Source organism: Centruroides sculpturatus, unplaced genomic scaffold (genome assembly GCF_000671375.1).
Source record: "Centruroides sculpturatus isolate CEXI.00-Female unplaced genomic scaffold, Cexi_2.0 scaffold1385, whole genome shotgun sequence".
NCBI classification, from domain to species: Eukaryota; Metazoa; Arthropoda; class Arachnida; order Scorpiones; family Buthidae; genus Centruroides; species Centruroides sculpturatus.
The window spans coordinates 110,828-124,023 of NW_019385547.1; the positions used below are offsets into that span (position 1 = coordinate 110,828).

At 26.7% G+C, this 13,196-nt stretch overlaps 1 protein-coding gene across 1 annotated transcript in view; it reads right to left on the bottom strand.

Annotated features, from left to right (window-relative positions):
- Nucleotides 1-1,496: 1,496 nt before the first annotated feature.
- The window catches only part of LOC111639997 (RNA-binding protein 28-like), a 33,734-nt gene continuing 22,034 nt past the window's right edge, over nt 1,497-13,196 (bottom strand). Inside the window, exons 6-11 of the mRNA XM_023385990.1 lie at nt 10,710-10,904; nt 7,018-7,170; nt 6,801-6,950; nt 5,969-6,163; nt 3,127-3,288; nt 1,497-1,533 (exon numbers count right to left, since the gene is read on the bottom strand). Of these exons, the coding sequence (XP_023241758.1) occupies nt 1,516-1,533; nt 3,127-3,288; nt 5,969-6,163; nt 6,801-6,950; nt 7,018-7,170; nt 10,710-10,904 (873 nt within the window). The 3' untranslated portion in view covers nt 1,497-1,515. The remainder of the gene's footprint in view (nt 1,534-3,126; nt 3,289-5,968; nt 6,164-6,800; nt 6,951-7,017; nt 7,171-10,709; nt 10,905-13,196) is intronic.

Consider the following 13,196-nt stretch of genomic DNA (forward strand, 5'->3'; position numbering starts at 1 on the left):
GAATATTAATAAATTATATATATATATAATGTTTAATAACATAATGATATTAGATAACATTAAACATTCTTGAACAATTAAAATAAAAAAATATTCAAAATAGAACCGCAATTGAACCTGTATCTCAAACATATCTATCTTGAAAACCTCTTTGTGTCGAAATTTATCTTTTTCTCTGCATTTTCAGCCTAAATTCAATATATTTTCCACATTTATCTCAAATAATTTTCTCCCAAAACCTCTAATCTGAAATTATGGACTGAGGAGTCAAACAATATGAAGTTTGTATTCACAATTGATAAATACTAACTTGATAGCAATATGGGCATCATGCAATATCTGAAATACTTCTTCAATGCGAATGTAATATTTAAACTTACATCCTTTTGAAGACACGATTAATTTTTCTATTTCACTTAAGTTTTTGACTCTTACTTTTTGTATCATCGTCAAATATGCTGATTTTAAAATATATTGATTCCATTGTTTAAATTTTTACAAATACTTTTACATCGTATTTGTTAAATGTAACCATTTCAGGATAGAAGAGTTCAATCCACCAACTACCCAGTGAACCATATGCAACAGACCTTGGCAGACCAATGCCATGACAAGGGTACAACGCCATACAGAACCTACTGATCAAACTTCTATCCATCACCGAGCAATCTCTGGACAATGACCATATACTCCTACACCCACCAGGAAGATAGCATTCTCCTCCTGAGGTATTTCTGCTAGTCGGTGTTTGTAAACTCTCTCTTCGATTCAAGATGCGATCTCTCAGATAATCTCGGCACACACTCATGGCATAGGTAGTAGAATAGTTGCGATGCCTTATAATATTTGACAATATCCTCATGTAATCACCATATTCAGACATATAGCTTGTATTTTCTCATGTATCCTAGCTTAGATATATATATATATTAAACTTTTGTTGTTTGTTAAACCTGTTTGCCTGTCTCTCACTCAGGAAGTGGACACCCTCTCAACTTACCTGCGTGCACTCCCTACGTGACCCTCCTACTCATCATTTAAGAATCGAGAGTTATGATACAATTTAGCATTATCCTAACTGGTTTCAGTCCTGACGTCAGATGGATCCCTCAATCCCACCGACAATTTATCATAGAGCCATCCCACAGACATAGAGATCAAGTTTTACCAACCCATGCCAATTAAGTGGTCACTAAGGATAGCCTCCTTGGCCCCTGGCTAATCTCACACAATGTTGGCAATAGTTACCATAAACTCTGCTTTTGTTGTAGATTTTTATCATTGTATGTAATCCAATTAAAAAGAGCCAGTAAGGCCAAAATGCATTTTGGCCAGTAAAGTGTTAATTAAATACACTGGGAGTATAATAAACCTGGTTCATTGGTTCTAGTTAACTTTGTTGTTTTTTGTATTTGATGAGAGTTTGAATTGACATAAACTAAAATTAAAACTAATTACAACAAATAATAAAATTAAAATTTATTATTTACATTTTATATTAAATCTTTTTCATTCCTAATAAACCATGTGAGCCTGAAAAACAAAAAAAATATATTTTAATTATCAACTGCTACAAAAAGTATAAATTTGTAAAAATAACAATAATAATAATAATTTATTGCATTATGTAAAATACAATACTATAAAACCAATTTCACAAATAAAAACTTCTTATTAAAACATAAAAGAATAATTCATACTAAATCATAAAACAAGTTGTATATTAAATGTCTTTAAGAATTTAAAATGCTTGAAAATGTTGTAACAGTTATAAATAATCTAATGATAGAAGACATTAATTATCTAAGTTCCTAATCTAGTTTATAAACAGAAGAAAATAGCATTATTATTATTATTATTACTTTTTACATTTGACTGAAGTGTGTCTCATACTCTAACATAAGCACATGAAGCAGAGTTACCACTGTAAAAATGATCTTTAAAATAATCTCATAACAAATAATTAGTAAAAATAGATTTTCAAAGGTAAAAAAAGATTAATAAACTCTCTGTTGTTGTTAATCTGTTTTTTTCTGTGAATTTTGTATGAAATAGAGTAGCTATTGACATTATAATATAAACAGCTACATCATAAAATGAAAAAACTGTCTTAAATAAAATCAATGTAGACAGTATTTAACAGCCATAAACATAACTGTGTTAATACACTATTGGTTATGTAAAAGTTATAATTAAAGAATATTATAATTTCATTATAAAAAAAATTACACAAAAAAAAAAATAATAATAATACATTCATACAAAATTCAAATTTTGCATGCATGTATAAATATATTTCATTTATCAATAGTTAACATGTGTTACTATCAAACCTGTAAAAAATAATATAATTATATAAAAATATTGTCTAATATTCTGTAAATAGATATTTTCTTGAAACATAATTCATTTTATTGCATTTAGTGATGCAAAATTATAAAAAGATACTTTACTAATTGTTATTAGGCCATATTTATCCACATGAAACACAAAATGGAACACAATAGGAAATATGTTTTGTTAAATATACATTTAACAATTCAAATAAATAACAATTTATAAAATTGAAAGTTTTATCTCTAGCAGAAATTAGATATAGGAATAAATATCTATGAAGTGGTTACAAAATATAATTGAATTTTATATTCAGATAAGTTTGCTAAATATAATATTATGATATATTTATAATATTTAGTGTTTGTTTTAATAATGTAATTATACCTAAAAACTTAGAAAAGAATGATTTCATAAAGTGTGATTTATTTGAAAACTGAAAAACAATTCTAATTTTACAAACATGTTATTAATAAATATTACTAATACATAGATTAAAACAAAACAATTTTTAACAAAATGTAATATTAGAAGAATTTTAGATTTTCTGCAGATTAGTTTATTTAAAGTAAAAATAAGTCATACTTATTTATACATTTACTTTTACATAGTACAAGTTATGTTATATTACTATGAAGAATTTATTAATATAAATTCTTGCATAATATATATTATAAAAAATTGTCATATCAAAAATCTTAAAATATTAAAATATCTATTTTTCAACACAAAATTTAATCATAACATTACCTGGCAACATTGAAAAACATTTAAAAAAAATCATTCACTTACTTGCTTAAAATTCTTCTTTCCTTTTTTTAATTTTTGTTTATGCAGCTTTGGCTTTCCTTTATTTTTTTTCATTTTAGTTTTTTCCTTTGAATGACTTGGCTTTTGAACTTTAATCCTGTTTATGTTTAAATTTGTAGATGATTCTTTTTTATTTGAAGAAAAAAACTAGTAATAAAAATATATGTATTAATTTCTAAATTTTTATTGAAAGGACATATTCTTTTTACATATTATTCTCTTAATGAAGTAGTAATTTTTGTTTAACTGTGTAATTGCATAAGGTTATATCTAAATTTAAATAAAACCGGAAGCAAGGGCTAGCTTTTGGTCCGAGTGGCGCAACTGGCAAGTGCACCACATGGCAAGTGGAGGTTGTGGGTTGAAGCCTTGCCCCAGGTCAGTTCTTTTCTTTCTTCCAAATTATTCTAAATTATTTATTAAAATATTAAAATTATAATTATTAATTTATNAAACAAGTTGTATATTAAATGTCTTTAAGAATTTAAAATGCTTGAAAATGTTGTAACAGTTATAAATAATCTAATGATAGAAGACATTAATTATCTAAGTTCCTAATCTAGTTTATAAACAGAAGAAAATAGCATTATTATTATTATTATTACTTTTTACATTTGACTGAAGTGTGTCTCATACTCTAACATAAGCACATGAAGCAGAGTTACCACTGTAAAAATGATCTTTAAAATAATCTCATAACAAATAATTAGTAAAAATAGATTTTCAAAGGTAAAAAAAGATTAATAAACTCTCTGTTGTTGTTAATCTGTTTTTTTCTGTGAATTTTGTATGAAATAGAGTAGCTATTGACATTATAATATAAACAGCTACATCATAAAATGAAAAAACTGTCTTAAATAAAATCAATGTAGACAGTATTTAACAGCCATAAACATAACTGTGTTAATACACTATTGGTTATGTAAAAGTTATAATTAAAGAATATTATAATTTCATTATAAAAAAAATTACACAAAAAAAAAAATAATAATAATACATTCATACAAAATTCAAATTTTGCATGCATGTATAAATATATTTCATTTATCAATAGTTAACATGTGTTACTATCAAACCTGTAAAAAATAATATAATTATATAAAAATATTGTCTAATATTCTGTAAATAGATATTTTCTTGAAACATAATTCATTTTATTGCATTTAGTGATGCAAAATTATAAAAAGATACTTTACTAATTGTTATTAGGCCATATTTATCCACATGAAACACAAAATGGAACACAATAGGAAATATGTTTTGTTAAATATACATTTAACAATTCAAATAAATAACAATTTATAAAATTGAAAGTTTTATCTCTAGCAGAAATTAGATATAGGAATAAATATCTATGAAGTGGTTACAAAATATAATTGAATTTTATATTCAGATAAGTTTGCTAAATATAATATTATGATATATTTATAATATTTAGTGTTTGTTTTAATAATGTAATTATACCTAAAAACTTAGAAAAGAATGATTTCATAAAGTGTGATTTATTTGAAAACTGAAAAACAATTCTAATTTTACAAACATGTTATTAATAAATATTACTAATACATAGATTAAAACAAAACAATTTTTAACAAAATGTAATATTAGAAGAATTTTAGATTTTCTGCAGATTAGTTTATTTAAAGTAAAAATAAGTCATACTTATTTATACATTTACTTTTACATAGTACAAGTTATGTTATATTACTATGAAGAATTTATTAATATAAATTCTTGCATAATATATATTATAAAAAATTGTCATATCAAAAATCTTAAAATATTAAAATATCTATTTTTCAACACAAAATTTAATCATAACATTACCTGGCAACATTGAAAAACATTTTAAAAAAATCATTCACTTACTTGCTTAAAATTCTTCTTTCCTTTTTTTAATTTNTCAATGACATACAGTGAAACCTCGGTATACGACCTTAATCCATTCCTGATGTTTGGACTTATACCGAATAGGACATATATCGAACCAACCTTTCCTATATGAAGTAATGTAAAAATGATTAATCCATTCTCATGTAAAAAAAATGACTGGCTTTAAACACCTCGCTTTCCTGGTTAGTTCCTACTTGATTTTTCATGAGATCAGCATGTATCTTTTTAGCTTTCTCGCAAATAATTGCTTCTGATATGCTGTCACCAGCACACTTTTATAAACATATATGAATAAAAATTTAAGGTAAAGTCAAATTTACTTCATAAAACAATCATTTTTGTAATCTTTTCAACTTTTAAAAGCATTATTAAAATCTCCAAACATCTTGAAATAATTTTTCCATAAGAAAAAGGTGAAACCCATTAAAAATAAACTTACCAAATGTCTTTTAAACAAGAAAATAACTTATTTTGAATGCAGTCATAATTTTCAAACTTTATTTAAGAAATCATAAATAAAGGTTTTGATTTCTTGAAGCAGCTTGAATGTTATAATTTCATTTGTCAAATGTAAAGAGTAGGGGAAGAGTCAAAAGCACCTAATTTATCAACTGACTCAAATTTGATTGGTATAAAATATCTACATCTTTTTGATTGTCTTTCTTCACTCTGGATTTTCAAAATATATAATTTAAATTCTTCAACTAGGCTTTTGAATATCATTCATTACCTAGCATTCTGATAATTAAGCTGCACTCAAGTAATTAAGATTTTTTTGCTGAAATTTAACTAATTTTTTATGATATACAATATATCAAATAATTTAAATTAACTTAATACTCAAAATGCATAATAATTTGCTAGCATGAATACTTCTTGCTTATCATTTTATTAAATAAATAAACTTATGACAGACTAGTAATTTTATTACCTCCAATCTTTTTTTCAAATCTGCTTGAGATACTCCCTTAGCAGCATCAGATCCAGCCCTTATTAATCCTTCTGTTAAGAGCTTCAAATTTCTGTTGTCTTTTCCTTTTTTCTGTTTTTCTTCTTTATTTTTTCTAATATCTTCAGGACTAATTGCCAGACTCACATTTAATCTTCTTCCATCCAAAATAATATTCTGAAATAAAAATATTTTTGTCACTAAAACTATTACTTATATAAATAACTATATTTCATATTGTATGTAAGCTATTAAATGTTCTTGTTAATCTTATCTTGTCTTTTGATTCGTTTGCAGTTACAAGAAATAACCACATAGAGTCTCTCAAGTCTTTGTAGATATAACAAACACAGAAATAAATAACACAAAATAAATTGTAGCTATGTGTCGATTCCGTGCGACACATCCGAACATGTAAGCTGAACAAGTGTGGGGGGGAGTGAGTAATCAAGAGTTGCATGGCACTCAAACAAAAGATGAATCGACGAGATTTGAAAATCGTGTAACTCCGGGGTAGCTTAAGTCAAGGTATTACTGTATTTTCGAAAAATAAGGTTTCCGTGCAAAACAGGTGATAGAAGTAAAAAAGTTTAATGAAAGACATTTATCATTTGACAGAGAATAAAAAAATGTTAATCTCTTCTCCAATGACTGAATGTGTGGTTTCAACATGATGGTTGCTCAACTCATTATTCTTCAAATTTTCAATGCAAATTTCCAACCTAACCTATCCTACAAATTCTAGGATGAATCTAGGAAAAAATTAAATATCAAGTTATCTACACAGATTTTTATGAACATTTAAAAAAGTTACCTTATTTGGAGTAAATATATCAGGATTATTATTCAGATTCCGTAATGCTTGAAGTGCATCTTCATGTCTGGTAAAACCAACAAAACCAAATCCTTTTGATATCCCAACACCTTTTTCATCCAGATTTTTAAGATTTCTCATAACTTTAGCCTAAAATTACACTTTGTTTTTAACATAATAGAGAAAGGAAACAAAACAGTACTAAATGAAAACTTACACTTATCACTTTTGCTTGAGGTCCAGCAGCTTTCAAAAATATTTTCTTGAGTTTGTTGTCATCCACATGTGAAGGAAGATTATGAACACATAATCTCACTGGTGAAATAAAATAGTGGAGATTTTTCAATAACCTTTTCTTGTAAGCTTCTAGCTAAAATATAACATAAAGAAAACATTATAAACAAATAAGTATGAAAAATTTAATTTAAAATATTATGTTTGAAAAGTAAAAAAAAATATAATTTGTTNTTTTTAAATTATTTTTTCACTCAAACATTGCTATCCTGCCTAGTTTAAAGACATTTATGCAAAATATCAGATCTCTTGGGATTAAGCTTCCTTTCTCTCATCTATCTGAAACTTAAACTATCAATTACAGTAATACCCCGACTTACGCAAACCCGGAGTTACACGATTTTCAAATCTCGTTGATTCGTCTTGTGTTTGAGCGCCACGCAACTCTCGATTACTCACTCCTCCCACACTATTGTTCAGCTTACATGTTCGGATGTGTCGCACAGAATCAACATATAGCTACAATTTATTTTGTGTTATTTATTTCTGTGTTTGTTATATCTACGGATACTCGAGAGACTACTATGTCATCCAAACGAAGTAGAATTGATTCTTCTGCATCAAACAAGAAAAGAAAAACTTTATCTTTGGAATGTAAAGTTAACATTATTAAAGACTTTGATACAAAAGTGAAAATTTGTGAATTGGCAAAGAAGTTTGATCTACCGGAATCGACGGTCAGAACAATTATAAAGGATAAAGAAAAAATTCACAAAGCGGTAAAAAATGCTCAATCTTTAAATTCAAGCATCATTCGTAAACGTCACGGTATTATCCCTGAGATGGAAACAATGTTAAAATTATGGTGTGATAATCAAGTAAATGTGAAAAATTGTATAATAATATAATTTGTTATACATATGTATTATCTAAGATTTTATTAAACATTTTTTTCTAAATTATTGTTGTCTTTAGTCTTCTGCCCCAATTAAAAATTATTTGTATGTATTTATATGCGAAATTATACCCCGACTTATGCGAATTCGACTTACGCGGTTATCGCTCGGTCCCACCTATCGCATAAGTTCGGGGTATTACTGTACTAATTCTCACCAAAAGCTGGATAACACTACTGATATCATTCACAATTTTGGCTAGAAACATCTTACTAATCAAATTAATCAACAAGGAGAAGTTATTATGAATATCTATCATCTCTAACTTCAAATATCTAAAACTTTTTGAATTTGCAGATACTATATTAGTCAGTGTTATTTCTAGTTATTCAATCACAATCATAACTGTATGCATCCCAATCATTACCAGGATAGATCCTTATACTTACAAAGATTTTTAAAATTCTTTTAGAAATTTGTGCTCTCATAAAATTATACTTTTAGGTGGTTTTAACTCCAAAAATATTCGATGGATAGCTGGTCTTGTAAAGTACTATATTATTTTTCCGACTTTCCAGCGATTATCGACACTACTGTGTGCCGGAAATAGCCGTTCCCTAACGGGTACTTTACGCGGATTCGCGTTAGTGTGCCAGGCCTGGACTTTAAGCGTGCACCGAATTAAATAATGACAAAGTTTGNATAGTATTGAATTAATACTCCATAAAACAAATCATTTAAATACTTTTGTACAAAAAATACATTGTTGTAATTGCTTTTCGTATGAAAATTATGACCATGTAATATGTAGAAAATTAAGTGATTTGGTAAGTGCAAAATAATAACATATATACCCAATAATAATATAGTAGAAAAAATAATACATATAAATATTGCAATCATTATTCATGTTTATTATTTATTTGAATATAAAACACAATCCTTTATCTCCTCATTATATCTTAATGCCGTATAACTTATAATATTCAATTGTGTAATTTATTTTCATATATTTATTTATTTTATTATAGCAATTTACTTTTGCTTTCTTTTAGTTTTTATCAATTCTAACACTATCTACATTTAATTCTCATTATTTTCACTTTCATTCTATTTAAATTTGATTTTACTGCTTTTGATTTTCAAAATCATTCAAGTTGCATCAATTAAATAAATATAGATGTACTGTATTCATAACAACAACAACTTTATTTTTTTTAAATATTGAATTTACAACAAAAAATTATTATTAAAGGTTCAGAAATTGGTATATTAAACATAATGATAGATAACATGATAATGCAATTTATATTAAGTGCTTTTTTTATTCTTTCAGACCTATGGGCACTAAGAAAGCTTTTCTCAGGTCCATTATGGGTTTTGGCCAGCCATAATGGGGTAGGTGGAAAAAACCACCCACAAGATTCCTGGAGTTTTTCGGCCCACAAAGATATTCCAGGTGCTCAGAACGATAAGGAGACCTGGGATACAGAAACTTTATTTTCTGACATCATAAAAATAAAAGATGTTGAATATGGTTATCAACAAAAAATAAAAAGAAAAGAATTTAGAATCATCAATAAGATATGATATTACAAGAATACAAATTATATTTTATGAAAAACTGGCATAATGCAATCCAATATGCAAAATACAAGTACAGTATGCAAGAACAGAGTAAACCAATTTTACTGTATTCTTGTTTAAAACTACTTACAGTTTTGTTTTCCCCTGAAATCTCTTTTTTTTAAAAATATGATATATGTGATTGGAATTTAAAATATTTAACTTTATGCATAAAAACAAAAATTGTAGTTTTAATGAAAAAAAAAAAGCTTGTAATGACTTTAAATGCAATTAAATAAAAGTAACAGATTTAAAGCATCATTCTCTAAATAAATGCTATCAGATTATATTTTATCATTATTTGTTTTAAAGAAATAATTGTTTGAAACAATATTATAAAAAAATCCACATTAAGAAAAATACATTAATTCAACCATCCTTTGATTTAGACATCAAATTTTTTAAATTTATTCAAATTTTTTTCAAAATCTCTTTCCCAACTTCAGAAATACATTAAAAATAAAAGTTAACATTGAAATATAAAAAAAAAAATAGTTTTATAAACATATATGAATAAAAATTTAAGGTAAAGTCAAATTTACTTCATAAAACAATCATTTTTGTAATCTTTTCAACTTTTAAAAGCATTATTAAAATCTCCAAACATCTTGAAATAATTTTTCCATAAGAAAAAGGTGAAACCCATTAAAAATAAACTTACCAAATGTCTTTTAAACAAGAAAATAACTTATTTTGAATGCAGTCATAATTTTCAAACTTTATTTAAGAAATCATAAATAAAGGTTTTGATTTCTTGAAGCAGCTTGAATGTTATAATTTCATTTGTCAAATGTAAAGAGTAGGGGAAGAGTCAAAAGCACCTAATTTATCAACTGACTCAAATTTGATTGGTATAAAATATCTACATCTTTTTGATTGTCTTTCTTCACTCTGGATTTTCAAAATATATAATTTAAATTCTTCAACTAGGCTTTTGAATATCATTCATTACCTAGCATTCTGATAATTAAGCTGCACTCAAGTAATTAAGATTTTTTTGCTGAAATTTAACTAATTTTTTATGATATACAATATATCAAATAATTTAAATTAACTTAATACTCAAAATGCATAATAATTTGCTAGCATGAATACTTCTTGCTTATCATTTTATTAAATAAATAAACTTATGACAGACTAGTAATTTTATTACCTCCAATCTTTTTTTCAAATCTGCTTGAGATACTCCCTTAGCAGCATCAGATCCAGCCCTTATTAATCCTTCTGTTAAGAGCTTCAAATTTCTGTTGTCTTTTCCTTTTTTCTGTTTTTCTTCTTTATTTTTTCTAATATCTTCAGGACTAATTGCCAGACTCACATTTAATCTTCTTCCATCCAAAATAATATTCTGAAATAAAAATATTTTTGTCACTAAAACTATTACTTATATAAATAACTATATTTCATATGTAAAGATTGAAAAATATTATAATTCCAAACTCAGTTATAACAAACTAAACAATTATAACAAATTGAAGCTTAATTATAACAAATATATGGAATTTTGGAACTAATTAAAGCATACCGTAATAATTCTGTTACATGTAGGGATAGTATTACCAGTAAATAGTTTACCAATAATCCAGTAAAAAAAAGTAGACATGTAACAATTTTTTGAAATCAAATATTTATTTGTAAACACTTTCACACATATTTACATTTCTATATATTAAAAACAGAAGCATCATATATTTTTATTCAAACCATAAAAGTAGTTTACATTATTTTCCTTTTTAAATTATTACTTTAAAGTTCTTTACAATTTTTAAGGTATATATTACAGCATCATGTTGAACAGTTTTGCTATTTGTTTCATAACCTTACTGTAAAATCCAGAGTGCAATAATGATTTTAGTTGACAAAATGGAATACATTTATTTAAACGTGAAAGTTCATACTGTCCACTTTTTCTCATGACAACTAAAAAATTACAAACAAAAAGAAACAGTACACCTTGTATAACTCCAGCAATATATTTAATTAACCAAAAACATTTTTGACCTACTTCCATAGGCCTTCTTCACTTGAAACATCAAACATAAATGAAAAAAGAACAAAAAGAACATTCCAATAACATATTAAACGCAATGGGAATAATTTAAATTAATGGAAAGAACATTCTAAAATCAATAGAACATTCATACAATTCAAATGCAAGGTACATAAGAAATAAATAAATAGATAATAGAGAAGTTGCGGCCAAAGTTTTCAATGCAAAAGCGTGTACGTCGGACATTCAGTGCGGCCTTCCTATAAGTCTAGAAGTTTGACAATGGCATTTGGAAAGTCAGTGGAATCATGCTGAATGTTCCAAATGCCATTATCAAACTTCTAGACTTACAGGAAGGTGGCGCTGAACATCCAACATACACATTTTCATGTTGAAAACGTCGGCTGAAACTTCTCTATTATAACCAAAACTTAAAAATATAAATATAAGCAAACATAAATGGTACAAAAATAAAATAAAAAATAAATAACAGGGGACCAAGCTCAAGTTAAAGCTTGTATAAAGATTTCCATGACATCAATAACATGTCAGCATTCTTATGATTGGTACAAAGTGTTTTCTATTAGCTTTAAAAATTTCTAACTCCCAAGAACTTGATAGAGTTAGAGCTGCTAACAGACCTAAAGATCTTAGCCTCATCTTACTTTATCCATACATGCTGCTAAGAGACATAAGCCACTAAAACCACGGTGTTGAGATTTTTTCAATGACATACAGTGAAACCTCGGTATACGACCTTAATCCATTCCTGATGTTTGGACTTATACCGAATAGGACATATATCGAACCAACCTTTCCCATATGAAGTAATGTAATAATGATTAATCCATTCTCATGTAAAAAAAATGACTGGCTTTAAACACCTCGCTTTCCTGGTTAGTTCCTACTTGATTTTTCATGAGATCAGCATGTATCTTTTTAGCTTTCTCGCAAATAATTGCTTCTGATATGCTGTCACCAGCACACTGTTTTTCAGTTATCCAAAGCAAAAGCAATTTCTCGACATGATCTAATGTCTTTGATCTCTGTTTAGAAATTGATTTAACCCCTTTCGCAATGTTAACAGATTCAATAATGTCTTTATTTTTCACAATTGTCAATATCGTCGTTCTCAGAATACGGTATGCAACAGTTAAAATCTCAAACACACATGCCACCTTCATATTTCTCAACAATCTCTTTTATCAGTTCCATTGTGATTCTAGTAATTTTTTTAGTTTTCTGTTGCTTTTTCATTTGCCTTTTTGCAATTCATGATTAATAAAAATAATAAAATTTTACTTACAAATTAAAATCAGAAGAAATTTAGCAAAGTTATAAACTGTGGCACTGCAAACATCTAGTCTGGTCAAGTACACCGATGGTGCTACTTGTTCATATATGGCGTGTATAATTGAATTAAGTTGTATACCAAACAAAAGTTGTTTATCTAGCAAAATTTCTTTCGTCCAAACAGGACGTATTCCAAATTTGACATATTCTAAAGCAGACATATACCAAAGTACCACTGTATTTGTATTCCTTAATTCTTTGTAGTAGAGTGCATCCAGTAGCTCCCACATATATTAATTGTGTGTTGAAGTGCTGGTCCTCAAGTGGAATGACAAACACCTGAGGAATTGGTGTAGT